This window comes from Oscarella lobularis, chromosome 5 (assembly GCF_947507565.1).
Source record: "Oscarella lobularis chromosome 5, ooOscLobu1.1, whole genome shotgun sequence".
NCBI classification, from domain to species: Eukaryota; Metazoa; Porifera; class Homoscleromorpha; order Homosclerophorida; family Oscarellidae; genus Oscarella; species Oscarella lobularis.
Window position 1 is genome coordinate 1,800,404 of NC_089179.1, and position 26,170 is coordinate 1,826,573.

The 26,170-nt window shown below is 45.7% G+C and overlaps 7 protein-coding genes, 2 long non-coding RNA genes and 1 pseudogene across 13 annotated transcripts; 8 read left to right on the plus strand and 2 right to left on the minus strand.

Moving 5' to 3' along the window:
• Positions 1-18: 18 nt before the first annotated feature.
• Positions 19-932, minus strand: LOC136187792 (phospholysine phosphohistidine inorganic pyrophosphate phosphatase-like). The gene has a single exon (XM_065975474.1). It carries the CDS (start codon positions 923-925, stop codon positions 119-121), a length of 807 nt encoding a protein of 268 aa, XP_065831546.1. The 5' UTR covers positions 926-932; the 3' UTR covers positions 19-118.
• A 230-nt stretch (positions 933-1,162) lies between these two features.
• On the minus strand, positions 1,163-2,066 carry LOC136187007 (transmembrane protein 134-like). The gene is made up of 6 exons (XM_065974506.1): positions 1,959-2,066; positions 1,815-1,903; positions 1,688-1,750; positions 1,511-1,632; positions 1,391-1,456; positions 1,163-1,337 (listed from the first exon to the last, which is right to left on the minus strand). Exons 1-6 carry the CDS (start codon positions 2,031-2,033, stop codon positions 1,246-1,248), a joined length of 507 nt encoding a protein of 168 aa, XP_065830578.1. The 5' UTR covers positions 2,034-2,066; the 3' UTR covers positions 1,163-1,245.
• Positions 2,067-2,093: 27 nt separating this feature from the next.
• LOC136187808 (uncharacterized) lies at positions 2,094-5,528 on the plus strand. Of its 2 annotated transcripts, none has more exons than XM_065975500.1 (5): positions 2,094-2,154; positions 3,928-4,001; positions 4,054-4,308; positions 4,357-4,417; positions 4,473-5,528. In XM_065975500.1, exons 2-5 carry the CDS (start codon positions 3,941-3,943, stop codon positions 5,473-5,475), a joined length of 1,380 nt encoding a protein of 459 aa, XP_065831572.1. In that variant the 5' UTR covers positions 2,094-2,154; positions 3,928-3,940; the 3' UTR covers positions 5,476-5,528. The 2 variants fall into 2 exon arrangements, with proteins under 2 accessions (XP_065831572.1, XP_065831571.1); XM_065975499.1 differs by having other exon boundaries at positions 2,096-2,154; positions 2,400-4,001.
• Positions 5,529-5,570: 42 nt separating this feature from the next.
• Positions 5,571-9,516, plus strand: LOC136187807 (uncharacterized). The gene is made up of 2 exons (XM_065975498.1): positions 5,571-5,677; positions 5,750-9,516. The coding sequence occupies exon 2, from the start codon at positions 6,194-6,196 to the stop codon at positions 9,056-9,058; it is 2,865 nt and encodes a 954-aa protein (XP_065831570.1). The 5' UTR covers positions 5,571-5,677; positions 5,750-6,193; the 3' UTR covers positions 9,059-9,516.
• A 1,467-nt stretch (positions 9,517-10,983) lies between these two features.
• On the plus strand, positions 10,984-13,215 carry LOC136187810 (uncharacterized). Of its 2 annotated transcripts, XM_065975507.1 has the most exons (7): positions 10,984-11,094; positions 11,170-11,258; positions 11,323-11,446; positions 11,502-11,789; positions 11,850-12,216; positions 12,275-12,562; positions 12,622-13,215. In XM_065975507.1, exons 4-7 carry the CDS (start codon positions 11,762-11,764, stop codon positions 12,686-12,688), a joined length of 750 nt encoding a protein of 249 aa, XP_065831579.1. In that variant the 5' UTR covers positions 10,984-11,094; positions 11,170-11,258; positions 11,323-11,446; positions 11,502-11,761; the 3' UTR covers positions 12,689-13,215. The 2 variants fall into 2 exon arrangements, with proteins under 2 accessions (XP_065831579.1, XP_065831578.1); XM_065975506.1 differs by having other exon boundaries at positions 12,275-13,215.
• Positions 13,216-13,379: 164 nt separating this feature from the next.
• On the plus strand, positions 13,380-15,243 carry LOC136187812 (uncharacterized). The gene is made up of 8 exons (XR_010670002.1): positions 13,380-13,446; positions 13,669-13,727; positions 13,782-13,834; positions 13,894-13,937; positions 13,993-14,018; positions 14,086-14,156; positions 14,209-14,290; positions 15,073-15,243. It is a non-coding gene; the product is annotated as an uncharacterized lncRNA (long non-coding RNA).
• A 162-nt stretch (positions 15,244-15,405) lies between these two features.
• Positions 15,406-17,368, plus strand: LOC136187813 (uncharacterized). Its single transcript, XR_010670003.1, has 7 exons — positions 15,406-15,506; positions 15,566-15,725; positions 15,776-15,840; positions 15,898-16,117; positions 16,175-16,428; positions 16,494-16,541; positions 16,599-17,368. It is a non-coding gene; the product is annotated as an uncharacterized lncRNA (long non-coding RNA).
• An 18-nt stretch (positions 17,369-17,386) lies between these two features.
• On the plus strand, positions 17,387-20,170 carry LOC136187809 (uncharacterized). 3 transcript variants are annotated; one of them, XM_065975504.1, is made up of 7 exons: positions 17,387-17,467; positions 17,712-17,838; positions 17,893-18,009; positions 18,061-18,167; positions 18,220-18,398; positions 18,454-18,814; positions 18,879-20,170. In XM_065975504.1, exons 5-7 carry the CDS (start codon positions 18,365-18,367, stop codon positions 19,654-19,656), a joined length of 1,173 nt encoding a protein of 390 aa, XP_065831576.1. In that variant the 5' UTR covers positions 17,387-17,467; positions 17,712-17,838; positions 17,893-18,009; positions 18,061-18,167; positions 18,220-18,364; the 3' UTR covers positions 19,657-20,170. The 3 variants fall into 3 exon arrangements, with proteins under 3 accessions (XP_065831576.1, XP_065831575.1, XP_065831577.1); XM_065975503.1 differs by having other exon boundaries at positions 17,410-17,633; positions 17,688-17,838; XM_065975505.1 differs by having other exon boundaries at positions 17,410-17,838; positions 18,073-18,167.
• Positions 20,171-21,452: 1,282 nt separating this feature from the next.
• Positions 21,453-23,901, plus strand: LOC136187341 (ribosome biogenesis protein BRX1 homolog; the record flags this gene model as incomplete). The annotated part of the gene is made up of 9 exons (XM_065974920.1): positions 21,453-21,524; positions 21,696-21,754; positions 21,810-21,862; positions 21,925-21,968; positions 22,024-22,070; positions 22,127-22,221; positions 22,270-22,457; positions 22,519-22,894; positions 22,946-23,901. Coding segments are annotated over 6 exons (351 nt in total), but the record flags the coding sequence as incomplete, so codon positions are not given.
• Positions 22,251-25,655, plus strand: LOC136187342 (ribosome biogenesis protein BRX1 homolog; annotated as a pseudogene).
• The last annotated feature ends 515 nt before the right edge of the window (positions 25,656-26,170 follow it).

A 26,170-nucleotide genomic window follows, 5' to 3' on the forward strand; every position in this document is an offset into this window, starting at 1 on the left:
TCACTGATAGGACTAGAGAGGGGTCATAGACTGCACGCAGGGTTTAGAAAAAGCGGTTTCAGTGTACATCTAAAAGGTGATATGAGTGGTCTCCTGGGTTAGAACGAAAAGAATTTAGCTACGCCTGCTCTTTCTTTCTTAGAATCTCATCAACCGCCTCAGCCAAATTATTAACAAAAGCGTCCGGTTTGACGTCAGGATGACGTTCGTCTCCCGGTTGAAATTTACCCGTTCTCACTTGGACGCCTCGTATTCCGCACTTCTGCGCCCCGCCCACGTCGTTGACGATGTCGTCTCCGACCATGACGGCGTCATTCGGTTCAACGCCCATGTCTCGGAGAGCTGTCTCAAAAAATGCCTTCGCCGGTTTTCCGACTACTTCGGCCTTTCGGCTCGTTGCGTATTCTAGCGCACGCGCAAACGGCCCGACGTCGAGCGTAAGACGATCGGCATCCTTGTAATATTTTCCGATGCCGAGCGAAAATAAAACTGCGTCCGGGTTCGTTATCAGGACTCGAAACGCCTCGTTCAGAATTTCGTAAGTAAAGTGTCTTCCCGCGTCGGCCAAAACGACCGCATTGGGATTCATTGTCACGACGTCGGCAAACTCCTCGGCGACATCCGGGTGACTGACGAGAAAGGGGCGGAGTCGACGGCGTCGCAGTTCGCTCACGACTGCCGGAACGGGAGAGAAGACCTGATCGAGCTCAATGTCGAAACCGAGCCGTCGAAGCTTTTCGACGAGACGTCGTCGCGTCGTCATCGTTTCGTTGGTGCAGAATCGGACCGGTGTGCCCGAAGCGGCGAGACGAGCGACTGCCTCCACGGATCCGGGAATCGCTTCTCCGTCGCCTTCTCCGCTGTTGTATAAGACGCCAGTGATATCTAAGAGGACGCCACGAATCGGAGTTTTCGTCCACGACATGTTTGACTCTTTAGCGCGCGCTTTACGTCGTGAGAAAATTATGTTTGGACGGAATCGATAAATATCAAGATCAGCTGTCGATGTAAACAATGTTTGCTCGAGCTTAATTAATCAAAAATTACCCACTTACACACGAGTTGGTTTCTAATTAATTGATTCCAAAAAAGAATTGGCGATATGGGTGGGGCCTGGAGAGAGAACACGCGCGCGAGAGAGAGATACGTATGAACTTATGAAGACGTTAGAAAAGGTGCTTCATTAGAATGTACAAGTGAAAAATTTGCGTGCCTCTGACTCCTTCCTCTGTGTCTTACAGTTAGTTACCTAGTAGTGTTACTAAAGAACGGAATTTTTCTGAAGTTGTACCCTCGTACTCCACGCGCTGCAAGGCAGATCACAACGGTAAAGTATACTATGGAAACAAAGGTGAGACTCCAACAGCCTGGCTCGGCTATTGTGTCTTACGTCCAGGTATAAGAAAGAGTATGGCGAGGCCAAAGAGTATAGCACCGTCGAGAATTTCTTTTCCATCTAAAGTGTGCGCCGCGAGTAAGTCATTGCTTGGGAGAATTTATTTTGACTCACGAAATGCATGAAGTGCTTCCAGGGTTACTCCAATAATGACACAGCTGATTCCCATTCCCAGAATGACAAAAACAAAGACGACCATCTTCCAGTTCTTCTTCACTTCCGGATGTTGATACCATCTACTCAGATACACAGATACAGTACGGAGTATCTAAGAGGTCGCAAAGAGCTCACTTTCTTTGCCATTTGCTCTTGTGCGAACCTCGTTTTCTTCTCTTCTGAAACACTTTGACGGCACTAAAAGCACAAATACGGTACGCTCGTTATAGAAATTAAATTAATTAAATTCGTTAATTCAAACTTTTCAGCGCTGATTGTCTCAGTGAAAGTTCGATTTTCGTCGGATTCAACGTCTCCGTCATCACCAGATCCAAGCAAATGGCTGTCATCCTAAATGTTCCGCGGTACACGATCTCCATTCTGGATTGGATATCTCTCTACTCACAGTCTCGCTTTCTTGTATGCCTAGAACAGCGTCACCGTCCCTGTCGTCTCCTTCTTCCTCTTCGATTTCGCTCATTCGCAGAATCGCAGATAGCACAGTTACCCGGACATTAGCGCACGCTTTAAGACCTCGTGACTTGTGTGCGTGGGAAACCAGGGAACGGCCATCAGCCTCGCGGATACGATACGGATTTGAGGTAATGACGACTCTGTAGGCGTTAGCGTAGAGAGATGTACCGGGAGAGGGAGATAGACCTGGAGAGGGGTCCCACGATATGCGGCCTTTCGTTTTGTTCTTGTTCAACAAAATAAGAAACAACAGCAAGAAAACCAGGAGTGCTATTAGAGAATAATAGCTATCACCCCCGTACTGACTACAACCCTAATAAAAGGCTATTGTTCACTGAATTTTATACAATTCGCTGTTCTCTCGCTGTTGCAGGTACATTCTATGGCACAGTAAAAATTTGGCGTTAGGATAGACTGTACCTTCCATTTAAACACGGGATTTTTTGGGTCTAGTTCAGGGTATTTGCTGAGGTAAACTATGCAGTAAGACGATTTCTGCATTCCGTCAGCACTCGACGTCATGGTGCCCATGTATGCCCCCTTTAGCAGACAGATGTGGAAATCTGCCCAGTTTCCAATAGTTGTGTTTCCTGTATCTGAAATGACATATTCCACGGTTCCGTCCACATCTACGAGCAAGAAAGTGATCACGTGACGTTAGTCAACAGAAACTGAAAATCAAAGAAAGAATTTCTTTTTTTTGGTGAAGAGGATAGAAGGCCTCTGAAAAAAGAAATTAATCTTTGATTTTGAAAACGTACATTTCGCGTCTTCATTTATCCCAATACACGATATGTCACAGTTGACTTTCATGTGATGGGCCCCTCCCCTTAGCAACCACTTATTAGAGTGCAAGTGGTCGACTTCGCAGACACCGCCCCCGCCACCAGTGCCTGGAGTAGACCCGGGCTCGTATGTAAACTTTTCTCCTTCCATGTAACACATCTCAAATTTTGTGTTGAATTTCAGCACTCTACGGGGACTTCCGATACTGTTGTATTTTGTGATATCGAATGTCGAAGCTACAAAATCAAAAACGCGTGTACTTTATCTATTTAATTGAATGAATCAGTTCACTTACTGGTTGGAGTATTGTTTGAAAGTATGTCAGCCATATTGTAACAGAGGACAGAGCAACGTGAGCCTGGCTCAACTTGTAACAGCCAGTGTACTACGGTGTCTCTCTCCTTTACCGCGGTAATGTTGCATCCTAACGCAGTTATACTGCTTGAATTTTCTATGCCGTGGCCGCCGAGCAAGCAACGCGTTCCTCTGCCATAGACATTTGGAATTGTGACTGTTTCGTTGCACAGTGTTGTGTTGCATAAGTGTATATTGACGGTTTGAATTCCGTTGCAGCTGTTAAGGCAGTCCGCGGTCGCTGTCAGTGGACGTGGGCTCTGTGCCTTACGTAAAGCGATCATTACTAGATGCCCAGCCTTGCGCATATGTATCACCGTTCTTACCTCTAACGAATTCTGGTTGTCAACGTTCTCTGTGGTCTGGGCATGCGGGTTTTTTTGCGGTGTATAGGCAATGCGGCTGCTTGACTCCAGATCAGTTTTGTAATCGCAAAGGAGCCCCATTAGAACGAAGAGCGTGAAAAGTGTAAACGATAGTCGTGCGTGCCAAACGAGCACTGTCATGACGTGGTAAGAGCAGTGTTGAAGCAGTAGCAGTAGTAAGTGGTGTTACGCATGCGTTCACTTTTGGCGCAAATCACACTAAAGATGAGCCGATGAGCGTACAAGTTTAGTAGCACGTGCATTTTTAAAGTAATGACATATGTAGACACATCAAGTGTCACAGGTCAGTGTCACAGGTCACCGTACCGTTGCACTTTTAGACATTGCGAAATCTATCACGCGAGGTCAGGTGACCTTTCTTTTCTTACTTTACAGAGTTTTAGACTAAATGGATACACAGATTAGACTTTTCATGGTCTTCTATTTGATACCGCTTTCTCAGAATCAACGTAAGCAAGCTGTAGTTTCTCGTCACGTGGAATGGACATCCTTTGTTCCTAGCCCCCGTGACGCAGACGCAATGCTACAAATCTTACTCTTCTTGTATCGAGTGCGTTCAGGATCCGTGCAGTAGAAAAAAGTCAAATTTTATTCGCGAGGAGAACTGCTTTTGGTGCTCAGACCTCAGCCACTTCCCGGACCCCAACAAATCGAGCCAAGGATGCTTACCAAACGGCTATGACAACCTCTGCAGTACTTCCTCGATCGCTGTTAGTACAAATCAATGTCCTGAACCGTCGAAACTGAACGAAGAAGGTGAGGCAGTTGAGTCATCATTTGTAAATTGAAATTGAAATATTACAGGAAGCGGTTGCGGCTACTTAGCCAACGACCATCTTGGCTTTGCTCTAGATCTCACATTTGAGTAAAATTTATTTAATTAATTTATAGTGCTATTACGTAATTATTCACTTTTGCAGTGATGACATCAAAGTAGGAGGACAGCCGTCAGATGATGTATCGTTTGAAACTTGGGTTCACCTCTGCAATAACGTTCGTGATACTTCATTTGCGTCGACGTGCAAACAGCCGAGTCCCATTGGAATGATAGAAAGGGTAAATACTCAAAGTTACATGAACATCTTCTGCTGGAACTTTGGCCTCAACGCCGTCTTTCCCTATCTCTCTTTGTTACTCGATGATCCGGCATCAATAGAATCAGGCTTTTACCTTGACTATGGGCAGGGCTTTTGCTGTCCAAATAATGGGACAGGTATCGGACAAGCTAAACGGATCGACATTAAGCTCTTTATCAAACCAAATTGCGGTGAAGGCGCGCAGTGGGAGCTGGAGCCGATTGACTATGATTATCTGACGAATTGCTCCGCTTCTGACAAGTCTGAACTCGTTATATCTCTACTCAGCCCCGCAGCGTGTAAAGAAAATATTTTCTGGCGTCTGTCTGCTAATGAAACGAAGATTTTATGCCAGTGGTCAGGAGGCGGCATTGTCGATTGCTCTATTTTACCAGTTTCGGATGTGAGTCACGTGGTGGCAACATGCAAAGAATTTACGCTACTGGAGAAGCTGTCAAACGGCTCAGTGAAATCCTCTCCCATCAAAAGTTGCAATTTTTCAGTTTCCTCTCGGGCCAACCTGTGTTCGTTTAGCGTGGTTTATACTTTTCCGACCTCTTCGCCTGTAGCCATAATGATTAACGGAGATGAGGATTTTCAGGTGAGCTGTGACCTGGGAATAACTTCACACCATCCAACTGCCACTGTACTTGCCGTTGCTGTTGGCTTTCTGTGTCTGTTTCTGTTGATTCTCATCGGAACAGTTATGCTTAGAAAGAAAAGCAGAAACCACAGTTACTGGTTTTTCTCTGACAGAAACTTAGAAACAGAGCGTCTCATTATTGATAGAAGTGAACTTGGAGATATAAGTAAACGCGACGGAAAAATTATTTCTGGTACATTTTAATTGTTGCTTCATCATTACATGCATGTTCGATGCTGTACTAGGACGATTTTTTGAAGAATGCGCGAGGGGGATTCCCGGGAACGCGCGTTTTTTCTCGAAGTTTCCCCACACGTCATTGTACAGTTGCGTTCGTTCTGCGCTCGATTCCGACCGATGTCAGGCTTAGTAGTGTCGGCTAATCTTCAGTGGCTATTTGCTTTGAGTGAGTGCAGGCGATGAGGAGCCGGCGCGGTTCGTTTATACAATAACTCGATCGTTCGTTCCCGATCCCTAGCCTTTTCCGGCATTGGATGGACCTTGACCGAATTAGCCTGCGCTGACTATAACCGTTCTCCCTACAACTCTACGTCAACGTCGCTTTGCCATGTGTAGTGAAGTGTACTCCGGGACCTTGGTGTCTTTTAATTAGTTAAGTAGACGCGGCCGATGATTGGCTGTATGAGTGTGCAAGTAGGGGTGTCTGTGCGTGTGCGAGTCTAGTCGAGCAGTCGAGCAGTCGAGTAGTCGAGTGCTTGTACGTAGTCGAGTACGAGTGTGTGAGCAGTGAAGTTAAATAAAATCGTTGACGAACGTACGCGAGAGTGGGCCGAGCGGGTGAAGCGAATCAGCGAGCGAGCGACGACGATCGAGAACCGAAGAGACGACGACGTTACATTGGTGACAGGACTCGGATTCGAATACCGCACGACTCCGAAGAGACTGGTGAAGACGAAGCGAAATGAACGGCGACGGACAGAACGCGCAACCGAACGGGCAACCGAATGCGCCAGCGAACAACGCTGACGGCGGAGGACAGAACGCGCAACCGAATGCGCCAGCGAACAACGCTGACGGCGGAGGGCAGAACGTTGCAGCGAACGCGCCAAATGCGGCGGCGAACGTGCCAAATGCGGCGGTGGCGGACGGAGGACAGCGTGTCAATGTGATACAGCGACAGGCGGCGACGCCTGACAAATTCTCGGACGGCGACTTCCAACGATGGATCAGACAATTCGAAGCGTGCAGCGACGCAAACGTTTGGGACGACGCCACGCGACGTCGAATGCTTCCGACGTTTCTAAAGGGTCGCGCGTGGGCGATCTTCGAGCGCGTGCAGCGAGGCGGTGCGGCGACTTACCAGCAGCTAAGGGACGCTCTCAGTCGTTCTTTCGTGCCGGACACGCGAGAGCAGCGACGATTGGCGAGTCGGCAGCTAGGCGAGCGTACGTGGAAGACGCACGAGTCAATCGAGCAGTACGCGCGCGAAATCGAGCGACTGTTGGACAAAGCGCTTCCGAATCTGGACGACGCGACGAGGGAGGATCAACTGATTCAGAAATTCGTCGCCGGACTACCCGGGGAAATCAGTTTCGAGCTGGAGGTGAACCCCGTCGATACGTACGACCAGACGATTACGCGAGCGGCGGAACTGATGATGCTTTGTGAGCGGCGAGCTGGAGATCCGACAGCGGGAATGCAGCCTCGAGGACAGAGATCGCGGAATTGGACTACGCCGCGCGTCGGAGCGATTACGACGGCACAGGATCAAAGCGTCCCTGTGCTCGAGCAAAGGATGAAACGGATCGAAGCGATGCTGGGTCAGATGTGCGGAGCGATGGGCGATTCGCGCGAAAACGAAGCGGAGGCGCGACGACGACGTGAGAATCGAATGTGCTACAATTGCGGAAAGGACGGTCACCTGGCGAGGGATTGCGACGAAGGAACGACGAGAAAGTGCTTTCGCTGTGGCGAACACGGCCACATCGTGCGTCAGTGCCCGGGAAGAGACGGCGAGCAAGCGAACGGAAACGCTTCGGGACGATCGACGAAAGCGGCGACGATATCGTGCATTCGCGAAGAGATACGGAAAGAAATCGTCAACGAAAGCGGCCAAGTCGACACGATCAGGTTGTTTTTGAGCTCGTTGGTCGCCGAAGGCGAGTTCGAAGGAGATCGCGAAGTACCCTTTTTAGTTGATACGGGGACCACATCGTCTCTATGCCCGATTAAGTTGGTTAATAAGTTAGAGATAAGGCCCGTATCGAAGCGATTGTTGGCGATCGGAGGAGCGTCATTTCCGGTTCTGGGGCGCGTCACTGCACGTGTGACGCTAGGCAAATTTGAGACGCGTCATAATTTCTGGGTGACGCCCCTTGATTTAGATGGCCCCTTGCTGGGATTAGATTTTCTGGTGCCGAACGGAATGAAGGTCGATCCCGGAAGTCGCGAAATGCAATGGAAGGAAGGATCAGTGAAATTGACGACGCCGGCGTTAGACGAAGAAGCGAGTGCCACGCAAAGAAAGAATGTCGGATTGAAAGTGCGACCGGAATTCGCTGACCATGACGAAAGGTCAAAATCATCGATCGATGATGCATCCGGGCAAGTGCAGCGGAAATTAGGAAATGACGAGCGTGGAGAGGCGAAAGGAGCGAGGAAACGGGACCGGCGCGCTAACGAGTCTACGACAAGCGAAGAATGCCGAGTGAAGGTCGTTCGGATGAGAGAAGAGCGAGATCGAGCTCTGGTCGAACTAGAGAAAGTGAAAAGGAATTCGGAAGAGAGGAATGAGCGCTTCGAGACCAGGATTGCGACGTTGGAAGCGGAACTCGAAGCCCAGAAATCCAAGGCCAACAACGAAATACAAGCTTTGAAATCGGAGTTGGAAGATAGGTCAAATCGATTGAGCGAAGCATATGAGGACGCGGTGAGAGAAAAGGGGTGCCTGTCGCGAATGCTCGATCAAGCGGAAACCGAACGGAAAGATGCAATTAAATCAAAGGGACGCGCGGAGAAGAGAATTGAAGACGTCGAAAAGAAGTTCGAGCAAATGCTGGGCCGTATGAAGAATTTTGAAATGGGCGTGGCCAAGTGGAAAACGGCTTGCGAGGAAAAGGATCGCGCTTTGGAAGATGTGAAGAGGAAATTGGATGCGAGTCAAAAGACAATCTTGTCGCAGGAAAAAGGGGTGTGGTCGACGCGAAATAAATTGAAGAAGGCAATTGAGGATCACGGGAAAACCAAATTGGCGTTGCTAGAGGTAGATGCAAAGTGGAATGCAGCGAAGCAGGGAGCAGAACGGCTGAGACGCGAATGCCAGGCAACGATTTGGCGATGTCGAAAGTCAGAGGAGACGGCGTGTGGAGAGCTGTGGAAGGGAGGCTACCGAAAGCGGCAGAAATTGTGTTATCGAAGTCCGATCGTCGACGACGAGCGTCAAGTCGAACCGGCGAGAAATGAAAATATTGTTGAAGAATTTGAAATTATATTAGAAAATCCCCCAGCGACGGCCGGTGGAAGACCGGAAGTGGAGGAAGAGAATGTGGAGCAGCCGGTGGCAGGACCGGAAGTGGAGGAAGAGAATGGCAATGCAAATGATGAGCCGGTGGAAGGACCGGAACAGGAAGAGGACGACGGAGTGAACGACGGCGACGACGAGGATGATATCGACGATGTCGAAAACGAATGCGATGAAGCGGATGGCGAATCGGAAGGAGAGGAGGTAGGCGGGCGTATCGATCGACCGAGGAGAATCGTCACTCTCCCGGTGTGGTCGAAGGATTATGTGTTGGAGGTCTCGAGTGACGACGAGGCCGGGCAGTAACTCCTAGTCTTAGGACGAACGTATTTGTAGTGTGTGTTGTAGGTCGACCATTTATGTTAGTTTGTGTGGAGTTTGTGTAGTAGAAGAGTTGAGAAGTCGTAGTAGAGTCGAGAGAGACGTAGCAGAGTTGAAGAGAGTAGCGAGAGTAGAGTAGAGTCGAGAAGAGAGGAGAAGACGTAGTTAGTAGTAGCCGGCATTTGTAGTGTAGTCTGTGATCATGCAGGGGCGCAATGATCTTGGGGGGGGAGGAGTGTAGTGAAGTGTACTCCGGGACCTTGGTGTCTTTTAATTAGTTAAGTAGACGCGGCCGATGATTGGCTGTATGAGTGTGCAAGTAGGGGTGTCTGTGCGTGTGCGAGTCTAGTCGAGCAGTCGAGCAGTCGAGTAGTCGAGTGCTTGTACGTAGTCGAGTGCGAGTGTGTGAGCAGTGAAGTTAAATAAAATCGTTGACGAACGTACGCGAGAGTGGGCCGAGCGGGTGAAGCGAATCAGCGAGCGAGCGACGACGATCGAGAACCGAAGAGACGACGACGTTACACATGCTTGCGTGTCAGATCCTTGTAGCGCGTGCACTTTTTGCACCGAAGGCGCTTACTGCACGAGCGATCTTTCGAGCTGTCTCACTGCCAATCAAAGAAAACGACAATTTTACTGTCCACGGCAAGAGACAACTCAATCAAGTAGTGTACGAAGTGGCTGTAAACGACGACAGGAAAATACGGATATATCAAACCGCGCCAGTACAGCTGTTGTCGAGTGCTCTCGTAACAGAGTAGTTCTAGGAAATGAAGCCGCTGAATTAAGCCTAAGGTAAGAACACAACGTTTAGCCAAATGACTTATGCGCCCTAATTAATGAGTAATTATTTGTATTCAGCACAAGCATTTTGCTCTCCGACAAAGTGCCAGGTGAAAAGGTAATTTCTACGCCGTATGAGCTGTTTGCAAATCTGTGTGGCAGCGTTGAGAGTTCGACTTGCCCTCTCAGCAGTTCACCTATTCTCGCAGTGAATAAGGACGACAGGGACTGTATCGAAATAGGAGAGCGACTTTCTGGCGAAGTCTATCTAAATAATGCAACGAATGGTCTGAGCGGTGGATTCCAATTGCCTTTTGGCCAAGTTCGCTGTTGCTCCCGTTCCACTGCCAGTGATTCGCACTCGCAGCCAAGAGAAATAAACCTGAGGCTTGAGTTTTTTTGCAACTCAAACTCGCCTGATCTTGAACTAAGCGAAAGTAGCCTTGATGTTCTTTCAGTGATTGGAGACTGCAATGGGATAAACAACTTAACTATTATTCTATTAACTGCAAAACTGTGTCCTGAAAACATTATATCATTAACCTCTACTCTGCCAACCTGGATTATTATTGTTGTTATTGTGGCCATACTTATTATTGCAGTCATTATAATAAGTGTTAAGTGTAATAAGAGATGTCGGCGATCAAAACCAAAAGCAGAACCAATGGAGAAAGAAGGGTCAGAAGAGGCAAAAAAGCTGCTTGATGAACCCTCAGAATCAAAGGAAGAGGCAGAGCCGGGTTTGATTAATCTACCAGTGTCCCGGGGCCAGTTGCATTCACAGCCGGAGCAGGCGCCAATTGCTAGTGACAAAGTGATTCAGGAGGTTGAAGAATTCGAAAATGATTATGGAGGGATTCGAAGTGACTCCACGTTTTTGAAAGGCGAAGATACAATGAGCCTACCAACTACAACGAGTTAGTACCACCGCTGTAGGCTTAGATATTGTAGCATTTATAGGTCATAACCGTCATTGTTAGCTGAGACCGCCCAATGCATGACAGTAGATGAGCATTATCAAGTTTTTCTTCTGTGTCGTTTCTAATTCTTACACAACCTACTATAGTTTCTTCCATACTTTTTGTTGCTATATAAAGAAATAAATTAGGTCTATTCTATACGGGAGTTTGAAGCTCTTGCACCTTCGTACGGTTAGTCCATCCTTGCCAGCCTTTTAGTCTTTCACTCGTCCGCAAAATCGTCTGGAGGAGTCCTGTGCCTCAACGTCATAAGAAAAAGTCTCTTTCTTTTCCTAAGCTAGCTCCCTGAGCAGTAGAAAGCTCTCCGTGATCCCGCTGTCCTTCTTCTGGCAGACGTTTTGAATTTTTCTCGTCTCAATGGACGAATAAGCAGCGTGTTCTTGTTTTCTGCGCCAAAAGAATCAGATTTGAGCAGAACGCAGGTCTTTAGCCTCTTATTTAATCTATGGTCTAAATTTCCTTCTCTCCTAATGAACTGTTTTTTAGCGTCCTTTTATCTTGACGAATCTAGGTCTATAATGTGCACTGTTTTCAATAAAAATTTAGCGGACAGGCCTTGTGGGAATCTGAGACACCCTTCGGAAGTGGCCAACATCATTTTATAGGCACAGTGAGTGGGAGTCGAAAAGATTGGTTCAGGCTGTTGAAAAATAATTTAATCTTAGTTCACACAATGGATGAAATGAAGTTGACGGGAAATTTTGTCAAAGGCAAGTGAAGCAGGTTCTTACAGTTATAATGCATAATTCAATCGAAACAGAAAAAGGGAGTTTTAGAAAATTTCAAAATTTAATTCCGTTGACTCTTAAACTGTTAATTAAGGATTTTTGTGGGATTTATCCGCTCGCGCACGCGCGTCTCGAAGCTCACTCGTCGCCACGCCTATAAACCGGCGGTGTTCTTCGTGCACTACTCTGAGGCCTCGATGTTTAGTCGTTGGTTATTTGTTTTGAGTGAGTGTATGCGATGACTAAGACGCGGTTTTTTATGTCGTTCTTTTTTTCTTTTTCTAGTCATTTCCTGTTTTGGATTGGGCGTGACCGAATCAGCCTGCGACGATTATAACCGCTATCCGTACAACTCTACTTCAACGTCACTGTGTCATGGTTGCGTCTCCGATCCTTGCCACTTCTGCACTTTTTGCACTGAAGGCATCTCCAAATCTTCTTACTGCACCAGCGATCTTTCGCAGTGCCCATTGGACAATCAGAAGCAAGAACAAATTGATTGCCCACGGCAAGAAACGATTCAATCAAGCCCACCTAGTGTACGAAACGAAGTCAATAAACGACAGAAAAATGGAACGGCTCACTTTGACTGTTCTCATAACAGAGTATATTTAGATCTAGAAAATAAAGCCGCAGTTGATTTGGGCATAAGGTAAGGACAAAACGTTTAGTCAAATGATGTTTTTCCTATCTACCTTGTTTGTATGTAGCAAAGAAATTTTGCTGTCTGACGAATTGCGGCTAGGTGAAGATCCGGTGCCATATAAGCTGTTTTCAAACCTATGTGGCAGCGTTCAGGATTCGCAATGCCCTCTCAGCAGTTCACCTATTCTTGCCGTGGGAAAGTACTGTATTGAAATGGGAGAGAAGGAATCTGACGAAGTCTATCTTAATAATGCGACTGAAGGTCTGAGCGGCGGATTCCAATTGAATTTTGGCCAAGTTCGCTGTTGCTCCAACTCGCAGGCAAGAGAAATAAACGTGACGCTTGAATTTATGTGTGACTCAAACTCGCCTGATCTTGAGTTAAGCAAAAATAGCCTTGATGTTCTTTCAGAGATTGGAGACTGCAGTGGGATGAACAACTTAACTATTATTCTATTAACTGCGAAATTGTGCCCTGAAAACATTGGACAGTTATCCTCTGGGTGTCCAGCTTATGTATTTGCATTACCAATCGCCCTAGGGGTACTACTAGTAGGAATAGTTATTTTAGTAGTTCTCTATAAGAAATGCTGGAAACCAAAGAAGAAAGACAAGACGAAGTCAGGAAGTCCACCAAGGCCTGACGTCGTCTGTGGCGAGTTGAGGTCTGTGCCAAATAAAAAGAGTTACGGAGCAATTGATCAGAAGACCGAGGAGTCTCAGGATGAGTTTTGCAACAGCTACTGAGATAGTGAAGAGGGTTGAGGCAACAACACGTTTGCTGACTGACTTCATGGTGAGTCAATAACACTGCTGTACTGTACGTATCGCGCTGTGCATGTTCCTAAGCTGATCACGTAGTCGTATTTTTTTGCTACTGTATATATACAGCTTCTCCCTTGATCAAGTCCGTGTAACGGGGCGGGATGTCTGGTGGCAGGCTATGTTTTTGCCGGTCCGGCGGAGTGAATCTAGGGCCACTTTTGATAATAGTTTTACTGGTAAAATGGGCACCAATGGGCACAGTCAGAGACAGTCTGAATATACAAAATAATATATTTCTTGTAGCAAAAAATTATTTGAACGAAATTGATACTCTGTAGATCAATAATGTAAGATCGAGAAATTTATCTTTAAAATACGGGGGTTCTTACGCTCCACGTGACCCATGATGAAGAAACGCCGTCGTTCTTTAGGGAAGGACGAGGCTGAAAAGGACGAACAGGGAGCCAAGAAGGTCTGTATCAACGCGTGTATTAGTCAGTCGCTCGTAATATCAGCTGCACTGTACGCACCGGCGAATCGCCGTCCTGGGAGCCTCGAGGAGCCTCGAGGCGACAACTTTACGGCAAATATAGATAGAGATGTGTTTGTAGGCTAGTTATTTAAGCAGGAGTGGCAGGGAAGAGCTCTGTCATCCCGCCTTCCCGCGCTCTCTCTCTTCATTATTTGAATTTAGCCTCGATGGACAAATAAGCAGCGCCTTCCCCTTTTTTGCGCCAGAGGAATCACGCACAGGTTTGAAAGAGCATAAGAGTTTGCATCAGCTGTGAAAAAGCACGTTCACTGCAGACCTCGCCATTTGATGAACGATCTTTGTTTACTTCTTCCTCATTCAAAAGCAGGTTTTTCCGTCGAATGTCTATACCGGTATTATATCTGTTTTTTTTCAACGTCTTTTCAGACGCTAAGCTTCATAGAAAGGATCAACTGTTTGTTGTGAACGAAGTGCGAATCTTTAGTGAAATATGTTTTTTGGCATCGTCTTTATTGATGAGTCTAGGTTTGTGATCTGAAGAACTGCAACAAGTGCATTTTCCTAGATTATCAAGTTTTCTTCTGTGATGTTTCTAATTCTTTCTTATTTTTGCTTTAGCTGGTTTTACGCAGTAGCAGGGAAATTTCATTTTTAGACTTGATTGATGCAAGTAGGCACAGACAAATACCGTAATCTAATTTTTATGGTGATTGCGCAGCCATAGCTTAATTTATTCCATAGTTTTAGTCTAGGTATACGAGAGTTTCGAGGGCTCCGGCCAGAATAAAAGAAGGGAGAGTGTGCGGCGTATTAGTCATCTCTCGTAAGTCGGCTGTACAGGGCTTAGAGCAGGCGTTTTTGAACCTCAGGCTATACTCCGCACCCCGCGATCTTTCCCTAAAGCTGTTTTCCTCAGACGGTGTGGGGCGTACAAAATAGATCGACGACAAAATAGATCAGTTGATATATACAGGTAAAATATGGGCGTAGTTACGTCCAGTCACGTCACTTTGGATTACTCAACTTTGCACTCTGCCAAAGTGTGATATTGATCTATTTTGTTGGCGATCTATTATGTCGTCCTGTATACAAGCCGACAAAATAGATCAATGACAAAATAGATCAATCAAAATCATATACAGTGTAAAACTTTCTCCGCTGAATTCTTACGTAGTCATACTTAGCTACGTACCACTAGACTTGTTGGCAGGTATTAGTAGACAGACGGAGGCACGCAGTAGTCATTTGCTGTCACTGCCTCAATCTGTATGTCTCTTTATCTCGGCCTCTTAGTGTGACTGTCTGCCTCTGTTTGTCAATATCTATGTGCACGTTCAGTGGTATCAAATAATTGTCATGATCAGATGAAGATTTAAATGATTTTGATTGATCTATTTTGTCGTTGATCTATTTTGTCCGCTTGTACAGGACGACATAATAGATCGCGGACAAAATAGAACAATATCACACTTTGGAAGGGTGCAAGGTTGCGCCATCCAAAGTGACATGACTACGCCCATATTTTCCTTGTATATATCAACTGATCTATTTTGTCGTCGATCTATTTTGTACGCCCCACAGATGGGTACAAACTCTCATTTTTAGAACCGGCTTAGGCCCCGGCGGTAGAAACTGGTACGCTCCGGCAGATCGCTCTCCTGCGACTGCGAGCTCTCTGCCATCTCGCCGTCCCGGTCTTCCTCTGAGTCTCTCGGTGGACGAACAAGCAGCCTGTTTTCATTTTCTGTGCCAGAGGAGTGGCGTGCAGGGACCAAAGAAAGGTTTGAAAGAGGAGAAGAGTTTTGCATCAGCTCTACACAATTCAATTTCAGGCCTCATCATTTTATGAACGATCTTCTTTCTCATTCAAAGGCAGGTCCTTATTCTAATCTATCTTTTTTCATTTCAACGTCGTTTTCAGATGTCAAATTTCATAGACAAACTGTTTGTCAAGAACGAAGTGTTAACAAATCGATAGTGAGCTATTTTATTTTTCGGCGTCTCCTTATCTTGGTTTGTGACCTGAAGAACTGCAACAGGTGCATTTTCCTAGAAAAAGTGACTGCTTTCTGTGGTAATTGCTGAACCGGTTTTTCAGAACAAATAATAGTCTCGTGCCCAGACTCTCTCTCGCCGGCGCCAGGATGGAACATCCGGGCGGGAGAGAGTCTGGGAACGAGACTAACAAATAATCGCGTTTGGCGCCTCTGAAGGGCGTCTCATCCACAAGGCTGGTCACTAAATTTCTCGTGGAAGCAGTGAGTGGAATTGAATATAAGGCTGCTAAAAAAGATTTCATTGTATTTAGGTCACACAATGGATGAAATGTAAAAATTGCCTCAAGGCTGTCGACCTCTTTTATTGCTTGACGAGGCAAGTGAAGTAGATTAAAGTCAACTGATTTAAATTTGAAATTCTGAAATTATGTAGGGGATTCCCGGCCCTCCCACGCGCGTTTAAAGTCCTTTCAGAAATTTTCAACAAAATTTAACTCAGTTTGAAGTTGACTGTAAAACTGATAATTAGTGATTTTTTGCGGGGGAAAAAAGCGCAAGCGCTGGCTCACTCATCGCCACGCCCTAGCAACCGGCGCTTTTGTTCTTCAATACTGAGGCCTCCATGTTTATTCGTCAGTGGCTATTTGCTTTGAGTGAGTATGCGATGACTCAGACGCCGTTTTGGATGTCGTTCCTTTTTCTTTTTCTAGCCATTTCCTGTATTGGATTGGGCGTGACCGAATCGGCATACGACGATTATAACCGCTATCCGTACAACTCTACTTCAACGTCACTTTGCCATGGTTGCGTCTCTGATCCTTGCCACATCTGCACTTTTTGCACCGAAGGCATCTCCAGATCTGCTTACTGCACCAGCGATCTTTCGCAGTGCCCATTGGACAATCAAAAGCAAGAACAAATGGATTGCCCACGGCAAGAAACGATTCAATCAAGCCCACGTAGTGTACGAAACGAAGTCAATAAACGACAGAAAAATGGAACTGCTCACTTAGACTGCTCTCATAACAGAGTATATTTAGTTCTAGAAAATGAAGCCGCAATTGATTTGGGCATAAAGTAGGGACAGAATTTTAGTCAATGATATATTTGCCTATCTGCCTTGTTTTTATGTAGCAAAGACATTTTGCTGTCTGACGAACTGCGTCAAGGTGAAAATCCTGTGTCATACGAGCTGTTTTCAAACCTATGTGGCAGCGTTCAGAATTCGAAATGCCCTCTCAACAGTTCACCTATTCTTGCTGTGGGCAAGGACTGTATTGAAATTGGAGAAAAGGAATCTGACGAAGTCTATCTTAATAATGCGACTGAAGGTCTGAGCGGCGGATTCCAATTGAATTTTGGCCAAATTCGCTGTTGCTCCAACTCGGAGGCAAGAGAAGTAAACCTGACGCTTGAGTTTTTATGCAACTCAAACTCGCCTGATCTTGAGCTAAGTGAAGAGAGCCTTGATGTTCTTTCAGAGATTGGAGACTGCGATGGGATGAAGAACTTAACTATTATTCTACTAACTGAAAAATTGTGCCCTGAAAACATAATGCCCGTAACCTCTGGTCTGACAACTTCGGATGTCGTTGCTATATCAGTACTAACCACTCTGGGAGTCATATTGGGATTATTAGTTGGTATACTAGTTCGGTGGAAAGTAAAAGAGAAATTGAACGGTGATCTCCGCGGCAGATATCATGAAGGAAATGAACGTGATCCAATGAGCACCGAGTGGCTTCGTACTACCGTACTGTAAGTCATGACACTGCTGTATTGTTTTGCCATATTTTTTCTGCTTTCCACATTAGCCGCTATCTAATGCTGCAGCTGGCTTAGAAATTTTTGTAGACTTGTAGTAGGATACAGTCCTCTTCCGTATGATAAAACTCGGAAATGACCATAGTGAGGTACTGTATACGGGAGCTTTGGATTCTCTACACTCAAGAAACGATGCTGCCGCCCATTGCCAGTATTGGCGAGGACTCCAAGAATTTGCGGTGCGTATTAATTAGTCGTCTGGCTCGTAGCATCGGCTAGGTCTACTGTGAAATATCATCTGGCCGCGAGTCCTGCGTCTCGAGGCGACAGCTTTCACGTTGTCGCCTGTTCGTAGCTTCCCAAGCGGTTTTCTGTAGGCAGTGGTCAGACTTATAGACTACTTAGGTATAGACTTATCCTTTTTCCTTTCGATGTCGTTTTCAGACGCCAAATTTATAGAAAGGACATCTTATCTTGATCTAGGTTTGTGACCTGCAACAGGTGCATTTTCGCGGTTGCTTTCAGAACAAATAATTGCGTTTGACGCCTCTTGAGGGTCTCAGATTCTGAGATTCCCCAAGGCTCGTCGCTAAATTTCTCATTGAAAAAAGTGGGAATTGAATATTGGCTCAGGCTGTTGACAAAATTATTTAATTGCATTTAGGTCACACAAGAGATAAAATGGAGTTGATCAGGGGGTTTTCTGGCCCTCTCCCGCAATACGTTTATTGGTCCAGTGGCCATTTGCTTGACTGAGTGAGCAGGCCATGAACAATTAAAAGTATACGACACGAAGTCAATAAAGGCTTTATTAATCAAGAATTTCCACGAGGTGAAAATGAAGAATCAGAAACTACTGCAGGGTTTTTCTCTGGCAGCAACTTTGAAGCAGAGCGTCTCATTGATAAACGGAAATTTGAAGATTTAACTAAACGCGGCGTAAGAATTCTCTCTGGTACATTTTAATTATGACTAGTTGAGCTAATTTTAGTTGATGACTTTTGGGGACTTGGGCGGGGGAGTCCCGCGGCACCCACGCCTAATTCTCCGAGAAGCTGTGTCATAACTGTGTCATCGCGAGCACAGTACTCAACTCAAACGGAAGGCTCGGCTTTGGTTCTTCGCTTCCGCTTCCGATGTCAGATAATCGTCAGCGGTTGTTTGCTTTGGGTGAGCGAGAAGGCAATGAGCCGCGGAACGGTTCTGCATAACGGTCTTTCGCTAGCTTTTGCCTGCATTGGATGGGCTTTGGTCGAGTCGGCCTGCGTCGATTATAACCGTCCTCCGTACAACTCTACTTCGACGTCAGTTTGCCATGCTTGCGTCTCCGATCCTTGCGGCATGCCGTGCACTTTTTGCACCGAAGGCCGTATCTCCAAATCTGCTTATTGCACCAGCGATCTTTCGCAGTGTTCCACTGAAAATCAAAAGCGACGACAGATTGATTGCCCACAGCAAGAGACAACCCAATCAAGTAGTGAACGACAGCAGAAAAATGAGATATCAACTAGCGTTACGGCGTATTTCGACTGCTCTCGTGACAGAGTAGTTTTAGGAAATGAAGCCGCAATTAATATGGGCATAAGGTAGGGACAGAACGCTTAGCCAAAGGAGTTGTATAATTGCTTACGTGCTTTGTTTTGTACGCAGCAAACAGATATTGCTATCCAACAAAGTGCAAGGTGAAAATTCTGTACTATATGACATGTTGGCAAATTTGTGTAGCAGCGTTAAGAATTTGACATGCCCTCTGAGCAGTTCACCTATTCTCGCCGTGAACAAAGGCCTCGATGACTGTATTGAAATAGGAGAGCGTGTTTCTGATGAAATCTATCTAAACAATGCGAGGCAAGGTCTAAGCGGCGGGTTTCAATTGTCTCTTGGTCGAATCCGCTGTTGTTCTAATTCAAATGCAAGGGAAATAAACACGACGCTTCAGATTTTATGCAATTCCAATTCACCTGGTCTTGAGCTTGGCGAAACTGACGTTCTTTTAGAGTTAAGAAACTGCACGGGGCTAAACAACTTGACTGTTACTCTGCTATCTCCACAATTGTGCTCTGAGAACATAAAACCGTTAGACTCATTCAAGTTGCCGGGTTGGGCTAAAGCGATTATAGTCGTTTGGGTCATTTTATCGGTTTTAGTCTTCACGGTACTGGCTTGTAAGTCATGTAAGAGATGCGGGAAATCAAGCAATGGAAACGGAACTGAAACAGACGGTCTGCTTACTAGTATTCAGAACTCAAGCGGACATGAGCAAACGGCGCCAACTCAGGCAGCAGCAAATGATAGTGCGAGCGGCGACGGAGCGAGTGCCGATGGATCGAGCGTTATTGATTATCGCCGCAACTTTCAAGACGAAAATGATAGACAGGACACAACTGCCAGTGAAAATATTTGCGTAATCACTAACTCAAGTAGTTAACTGCATTGTTCTTTGTAAACCGGCAGTTGTCTGCTGCAAGTGATATAGATACGGGAGTTGGAGACTCTCCACGTGACGGAGTTATTTACGGGCAGTCTGAGACCCCGTCTGAGACCAACTGAGACCCTTACTGAGACCAACTGAGACCCATACTGAGACCTACTGAGACCCTTACTGAGACCAACTGAGACCCATACTGAGACCTACTGAGACCCTTACTGAGACCAACTGAGACCCATACTGAGACCTACTGAGACCCTTACTGAGACCAACTGAGACCCTTACTGAGACCAACTGAGACCCTTACTGAGACCATCTGAGACCCCTACTGAGACATCTGAGACATACTGAGACCCCGTCTGAGACCAACTGAGACCCTAACTGAGACCTGAGACATACTGAGACCCTTACTGAATCCGTGCTGATACCACTGAGGCCCCTACTGACACATTGTCGGAGTGACTGTGAGAATGCGACAAGTTTTTCCGTTATTTGCACAGCTTTAATTAACATTACAGACCTAAGATTCATAGACATATTGTCCATTGAATACGCACTTCACAAGTCTCATTTCATTCGTCGACAATCTTCACATTCAAATTTCTTTACTTTCTTCTTGATGCCCACGCATGGATAATGAAACCACTTAATTAATTGGCGCATATATGACATGCGATCATTCACTTTGAAAAACTTTCAACCTGTCGGCAGGTGCAGTGACTTTGCATTTGAATCAATGCACCCTCTGCTCGATGCTTGGTCGGCTGTTTTTTCTAGGAAATGGTGTGAATTATTTTTCCAGACAGTCGGCAAGGTGATGGAGAAGTGCCGACTGCTGAAACGTCAACTGCCCCGGGTCATTTCCAAATCTTTCTGTATTCCCGGAAGCCTGCCGAATTCGCTCCAAACACAACTTGCATCAGTCTACAGAACGAGCAAGGGGACGTAACAGTTGTACCAGTACAACAGCAGCAAGGATGATCAGAGTGCGGCCCATTCTCTATCTTTTTCTGCGTGGAAGTTGCGCTTGGAAATGACCCGGGACAGTTGATGCTTCAGACGTCGGCACTTCGCCATCACCTTGCCGACTGTCTGGAAAAATAATTCACACCATTTCCTGGAAAAAACAGCCGACCAAGCATCGAGCAGAGGGTACATTGATTCAAATGCAAAGTCACTGCATCTGCCGACAGGGCCGACAGGTTGAAAGTTTTTCAAAGTGAATGATCGCATGTCATATATGCGCCAATTAATTAAGTGGTGTCATTATCCATGCGTGGGCATCAAGAAGAAAGTAAAGAAATGTGAATGTGAAGATTGTCGACGAATGAAATGAGACTTGTGAAGTGAGTATCAATGAACAATATGTATACTGTATGAATATTAATTAACTCTGTGATGTTAATTAAAGCTGTGCAAATAACGGAAAACTTGTCGCGTTCTCACAGTCACTCCGGCAATGTATCAGTAAGGGTCTCAGTATGTCTCAGGTATCAGTTCGGGTCTCAGTTGGTCTCAGTAAGGGTCTCAGACAGTCTCAGTAAGAGTCTCAGTTGGTCTCAGTAAGGGTCTCAGTTGGTCTCAGTAAGGGTCTCAGATGGTCTCAGTAAGGGTCTCAGATGGTCTCAGTAAGGGTCTCAGTCGGTCTCAGACGGGGTCTCAGTTGGTCTCAGACAGGGTCTTAGTAGGTCTCAGTAAGGGTCTCAGTAGGTCTCAGTAAGGGTCTCATTTGGTCTCAGACGGGGTCTCAGTTGGTCTCAGACGGGGTCTCAGACTGCCCGTAAATATATGCGTGACGCATCATAAGTCGTCGTCGTCGTTCTTTGGAGAAGGACGAGGCTGGCAGGGACAAAGAGGGACCCAAGAAGGTAAGGAGAGTGTGGGAACGTTCGTACTAGTCGTTCGGCTCGTATCATCGGCCACACGCCGGCAAGTCGGCTCTCCCTATTCGTAGATCAGCTTCCTATGCAGTGCGAAAACCCTCTGTCATTCCGCTGCCTTGTTATGGCAGATTTGTTATTGTTTTTGAATTTATTTAGCTTCGATGGACGAATAAGCAGCGCGTTCTCATTTTCTGCGCCAGAGGAATCACGCACAGGTTTGAAAGAGCATAAGAGTTTGCATCTGCTGTGAAAAAAGCACGTTCACTGCAGACCTCGCCATTTGATGAACGATCTTTGTTTACTTCTTCCTCATTCAAAAGCAGGTTTTTCCTTCGAATGTCTATACTGGTATTATATCTGGGTTTTTTTTTCAACGTCTTTTCAGACGCTAAGCTTTATAGAAAGGATAAACTGTTTGTTGTGAACGAAGTGCGAATCTTTAGTGAAATATGTTTTTTGGCATCGTCTTTATTGATGAGCCTAGGTTTGCGACCTAAAGAACTGCAACAAGTGTAAATCTGCCCAGATAGTGTACAACACGACGTTAATAAGGCTTTATTAATTAATCTTATCTTGTTCGCATGTAGCCAAGAAAATTTTCTTTTCAACAAAGTTCGGCAAGGAGCCGAAACCACTGAGCAACTACTAATAAGGGGGATTTGAAGATTTAGCTAAACGTGGCGTAAGAATTCTCTCTGGTACATTTTAATCATGCCTAATCGAGCTGTAGAGACTTGCGATGCGGGGGGTACGGGGAAGTCCCGCGGCACGTGCGCCTTATTCTCCGAGGAAGCTGTCATCGATAGCTGTGTCATCGCGAGTATTCAGTTGGAGCTGTCTCGAACGGAAGGTTCGGCTTTTGATTCTTTCCTTCCGATTTTCCGATGTCAGGTAATCGTCAGCGGCTATTTGTTTTGGGTGAGCGAGAAGGCAATGAGTCGCGGAACGGTTCTGTATAACGCGATCGTTCTTTCGCTAGTGTTTGCCTTCTTCATTGGATGGGCCTCGGCCGAATCGGCCTGCACTGACTATAACCGTCCTCCGTACGACTCTACATCGACGTCACTTTGCTATGCTTGCGTCTCAGATCCTTGTGGCACGTGCACGTTTTGCACCGGAAGCCGTATCTCCAAATCTGCTTACTGCACAAGCGATCTTTCGCAATGTCCCACTGACAATCAAAAGCGACGACAAATTGATTGTCCACGGCACGAGACAACTCAATCAAGCAATGCACGGCCTCATTTCAGTGAACGACAGAAAAATGAGCTATCAAATAGCGGTGCGGCTTATTTCGAGTGCTCTCGTAACAGAGTAGTTTGGGGAAATGAAGTCGCAGTTGATTTAGGCATAAGGTAGGGACAGAACGTTTAGCCAATTGAGCTGTATGCTTTTTTTGTATGCAGCGAACAAATATTGCTATCCAACAATGTGCAAGGTGAAAGTTCCGTTCAATATGAGATGTTTGCAGATTTGTGTGGCAGCGTTAAGAATTTGACATGCCCTCTCAGCAATTCACCTATTCTCGCCGTGAACAAGGGTCTCGATGACTGTATTGAAATAGGAGAGTGAGTTTCTGACGCTGACGAAGTCTATCTAACCAATGCAACGAATGGTCTGAGCGGTGGATTCCAATTGCCTTTTGGCCAAGTTCGCTGTTGTTCCAATTCGCAGACAAGAGAAATAAACCTGACGCTCGAGTTTCTATGCAACTCAAATTCGCCCAAACTTGAGCTAAGCAAAAGCAGTCTTGATGTTCTTTCAGTGATTGGAGACTGCAATGGGATAGAGAACTTGACTATTACTTTACTAACTGCAAAATTGTGTCCTGAAAACATACGTCCGTTAGCCTCTGGGTGGCCAGCTTATGCCGTTGCATTAGCTATCATCGGTGTGGTCATACTAGTAACAGCTGTTTTTGTAGTTCTCTGTAAGAGACGCCGAAAATCAAAGAAGAAAGACAAGACCCGATGCTGGCGAAAGCTGCTTGGTCTGTGCCAAGATAGACCCCCACCCGAAAGTCCACCAACGGTCCGTCGCCCGTTTCTTTGCGACCCAAAGCCAACTACTCGTTACGAAGGAATTCAGGAGGAGGCTAAGAGCGAAATTCAGGAGCTAAGAGCGAAATTCAGGAGGAGGATCAGTCACTTCGCAGCGCTTTTGGAGAGGGTGAAGGGCGTTGAGGCAACTCCACGTATGACAACGTTGTCGTCTACTGACTTCAGTGCATGAATCAATGACACGTATTCAAATAATTGCGCTATGTACGTCCCTGCTGGTCACGTTCGTAATGTGTTTATAATTACAGTTGGAAATGGTTTACGAATTGTTGCATTGATTTACAGGTATTATAAAGTGCAGTTCTCGGAACTGCAACTCTGTCCACGGATACTCTAGTATCCTTGCTCTGTCAACATCAATTTCTTTTTGAAGGTAAGAATCATAATGTAGGCACAGCTAGACAGTCTGACTTAATACATATTTAAAATGATACATTTCTTGTAGCAGAAAATTTATTTGAACGAAATCGATACTCTACAATAATCAAATCATTTTCTCTAAAGTATACGGGGGTTCTTAACGTTCCACGTGACCCATAACGCCGTCGTTCTTTAGGAAAGGACGAGGCTGACAAGGACGAACAGGGAGCCAAGAAGGTCAGGAGAGTGTGTATCAACGCGTGTATTAGTCAGTCGCTCCTAATATCAGCTGGACGCACCGCCGTCCTGCGAGCCTCGACTCTCGAGGCGACAACTTTACGGCGAATATAGATAGACATGTGTTTTTAGGCTAGTTCTCTAACCAGTGGTGGCAGGGAAGAGCTCTCTGTTATTCCGCCGTCTCGCGCTCTCTCTTCATTATTATTTTATTGTTTGAATTTAGCTTCGATGGACGACTAAGCAGCGCGTTCTCATTTTCTGCGCCAGGGGAATCACGTACAGGTTTGAAAGAGCATAAGAGTTTGCATCAGCTGTGCAAAAAAACACGTGCACTGCAGACCTCGCCATTTGATGAACGATCTTTGTTTACTTCTTCCTCATTCAAAAGCAGGTCTTTCCGTCGAATGTCTATATTTTATCTCGTTTTTTCAACGTCTTTTCAGACGCTAAGCTTCATAGAAAGGATGAACTGTTTCTTGTGAACGAAGTGCGAATCTTTAGTGAATTACTTTTTGGCATCGTCTTTATTGATGAGTCTAGGTTTGTGATCTGAAGAACTGCAACAAGTGCATTTTCCTAGAAACGCGTAAAAAGAAAGATTGCTTTCCATGGTAATTGCTAAATTGAATTTTTCATTAGAAAATCACTTTTGATGCCTCTCAAGGTTGTCCACACGTTCGTCTGCTAAATTTCTCGCTGAAAACAGTAAGACTTTACTTTCAGCTAGGCTCAGGCCATTGAAAATGATTTGATTGTAATTTAGTTCACATGATGGATGAAATGAAGTTGACAGGAAACTGCCTCAAGGGCTCTCGACTCCTTTTGTCATTTGACGATGCAAGTGAAGTCGATTCCTGCTGTTACTTCAATACAAATTTTGAAATTCAGAAATTTGCGGAAACTCCTCATTTCTCTCTTCTGATAGAATTATTCAAACAAGTGGCACAACATTGGCACTAACTATCTCTTATTAATATTCTATGCTTAGATCTTTGGCACTCCTTGTAGTCATCCGAAGAGCAAGCCTTTTATAAATCACGTCTTCAACTTTGCCATTTCAAATAATAGGATATGGTTTCGAAACTACCAGATAGTAGAAGAGACTGGGTCCCTAATTGAAATAGGTAAAGGAAGTCAGTTAATCGGTGACTTAATTGCATCTTTAGGACCTCGATTTGTTCTTAATTTGGTTCGAATATTTTCTGGGAGCTTCGGTGGAGTTACGCTGTATGAGAATCCTCACTGTACGTGTCACCTAATGAGGTTATCTCGAATGAAGAGATGTGATTATTTGATTGAATAATGTTCTTGCTAGCATCGACGAATGCTGAAATTGAAAGTGGGGTGGAAGCAGCGAGATAGACTTGATCAGAAAGTTCTTCGCTCGAAGAGACTTAAGGAAACCGAACTGACATTGACACGCTATTTGACAAAGCAGTGGAGTAGCCATCATTAACGCCGACTTCGAACGTTCAACTAAAAGAGTCATGCAAAGGCAGCGCATCATACGAATGAGAAGAATCTGCCCCTACAGTTTGCTTCCAACTCATGCTAATTATTAACGCAAGGTCATTGGCTGAGACTGAGTCCGGCCCCTAGTTGCTTTCTTTACGTCTAGTTTTCAAGTTTCACAGACGCCGTGGCTAAGCCTCTGCTCCGGCCGCCTTTTCGATTGGCACATGATCTGGTGTTCGGCCATCATTGCCTGGACACCACAGAGAAGCCGGAATAGTCAATACATGCAGTACAGTAGGCCACAGCTGGTTTGGCTTTTCTGCTCATTGCGTGTCTATAGCTATAGCTAGCGCACGTGCAAACGGCCCAATCAAAATGCATCTACTCGACATGATCTACTTTCAAGGCGTTTTTGCCGCACGCATACCTGCGCTGAGTAGATTTAGCCCATTTCTTCGAGTCTATCATACAATTACAATATTATCGGACAAGACTTCCTCGTTAACCACAAGGAGA

Coding starts and splice junctions, on each gene's coding strand:
- LOC136187792 (XM_065975474.1), bottom strand. CDS start 925: ATGTCGTGGACGAAAACTCCGATTCGTGGCGTCCTCTTAGATATCACT.
- LOC136187007 (XM_065974506.1), bottom strand. CDS start 2,033: ATGAGCGAAATCGAAGAGGAAGAAGGAGACGACAGGGACGGTGACGCT. Junction 1,751..1,814: donor GAGACAATCAGCGCTGAAAA/GTTTGAATTAAC, acceptor TTGTGCTTTTAG/TGCCGTCAAAGTGTTTCAGA. Junction 1,338..1,390: donor ACTCTTTCTTATACCTGGAC/GTAAGACACAAT, acceptor TTGTTTCCATAG/TATACTTTACCGTTGTGATC.
- LOC136187808 (XM_065975500.1), top strand. CDS start 3,941: ATGGATACACAGATTAGACTTTTCATGGTCTTCTATTTGATACCGCTT. Junction 4,309..4,356: donor GTCGAAACTGAACGAAGAAG/GTGAGGCAGTTG, acceptor GAAATATTACAG/GAAGCGGTTGCGGCTACTTA. Junction 4,418..4,472: donor GCTCTAGATCTCACATTTGA/GTAAAATTTATT, acceptor TCACTTTTGCAG/TGATGACATCAAAGTAGGAG.
- LOC136187807 (XM_065975498.1), top strand. CDS start 6,194: ATGAACGGCGACGGACAGAACGCGCAACCGAACGGGCAACCGAATGCG.
- LOC136187810 (XM_065975506.1), top strand. CDS start 11,762: ATGTTTAGTCGTTGGTTATTTGTTTTGA. Junction 11,790..11,849: donor TCGTTGGTTATTTGTTTTGA/GTGAGTGTATGC, acceptor TTCTTTTTCTAG/TCATTTCCTGTTTTGGATTG. Junction 12,217..12,274: donor GCAGTTGATTTGGGCATAAG/GTAAGGACAAAA, acceptor GTTTGTATGTAG/CAAAGAAATTTTGCTGTCTG.
- LOC136187809 (XM_065975504.1), top strand. CDS start 18,365: ATGTCAGATAATCGTCAGCGGTTGTTTGCTTTGG. Junction 18,399..18,453: donor TCAGCGGTTGTTTGCTTTGG/GTGAGCGAGAAG, acceptor GTCTTTCGCTAG/CTTTTGCCTGCATTGGATGG. Junction 18,815..18,878: donor GCAATTAATATGGGCATAAG/GTAGGGACAGAA, acceptor TTTTGTACGCAG/CAAACAGATATTGCTATCCA.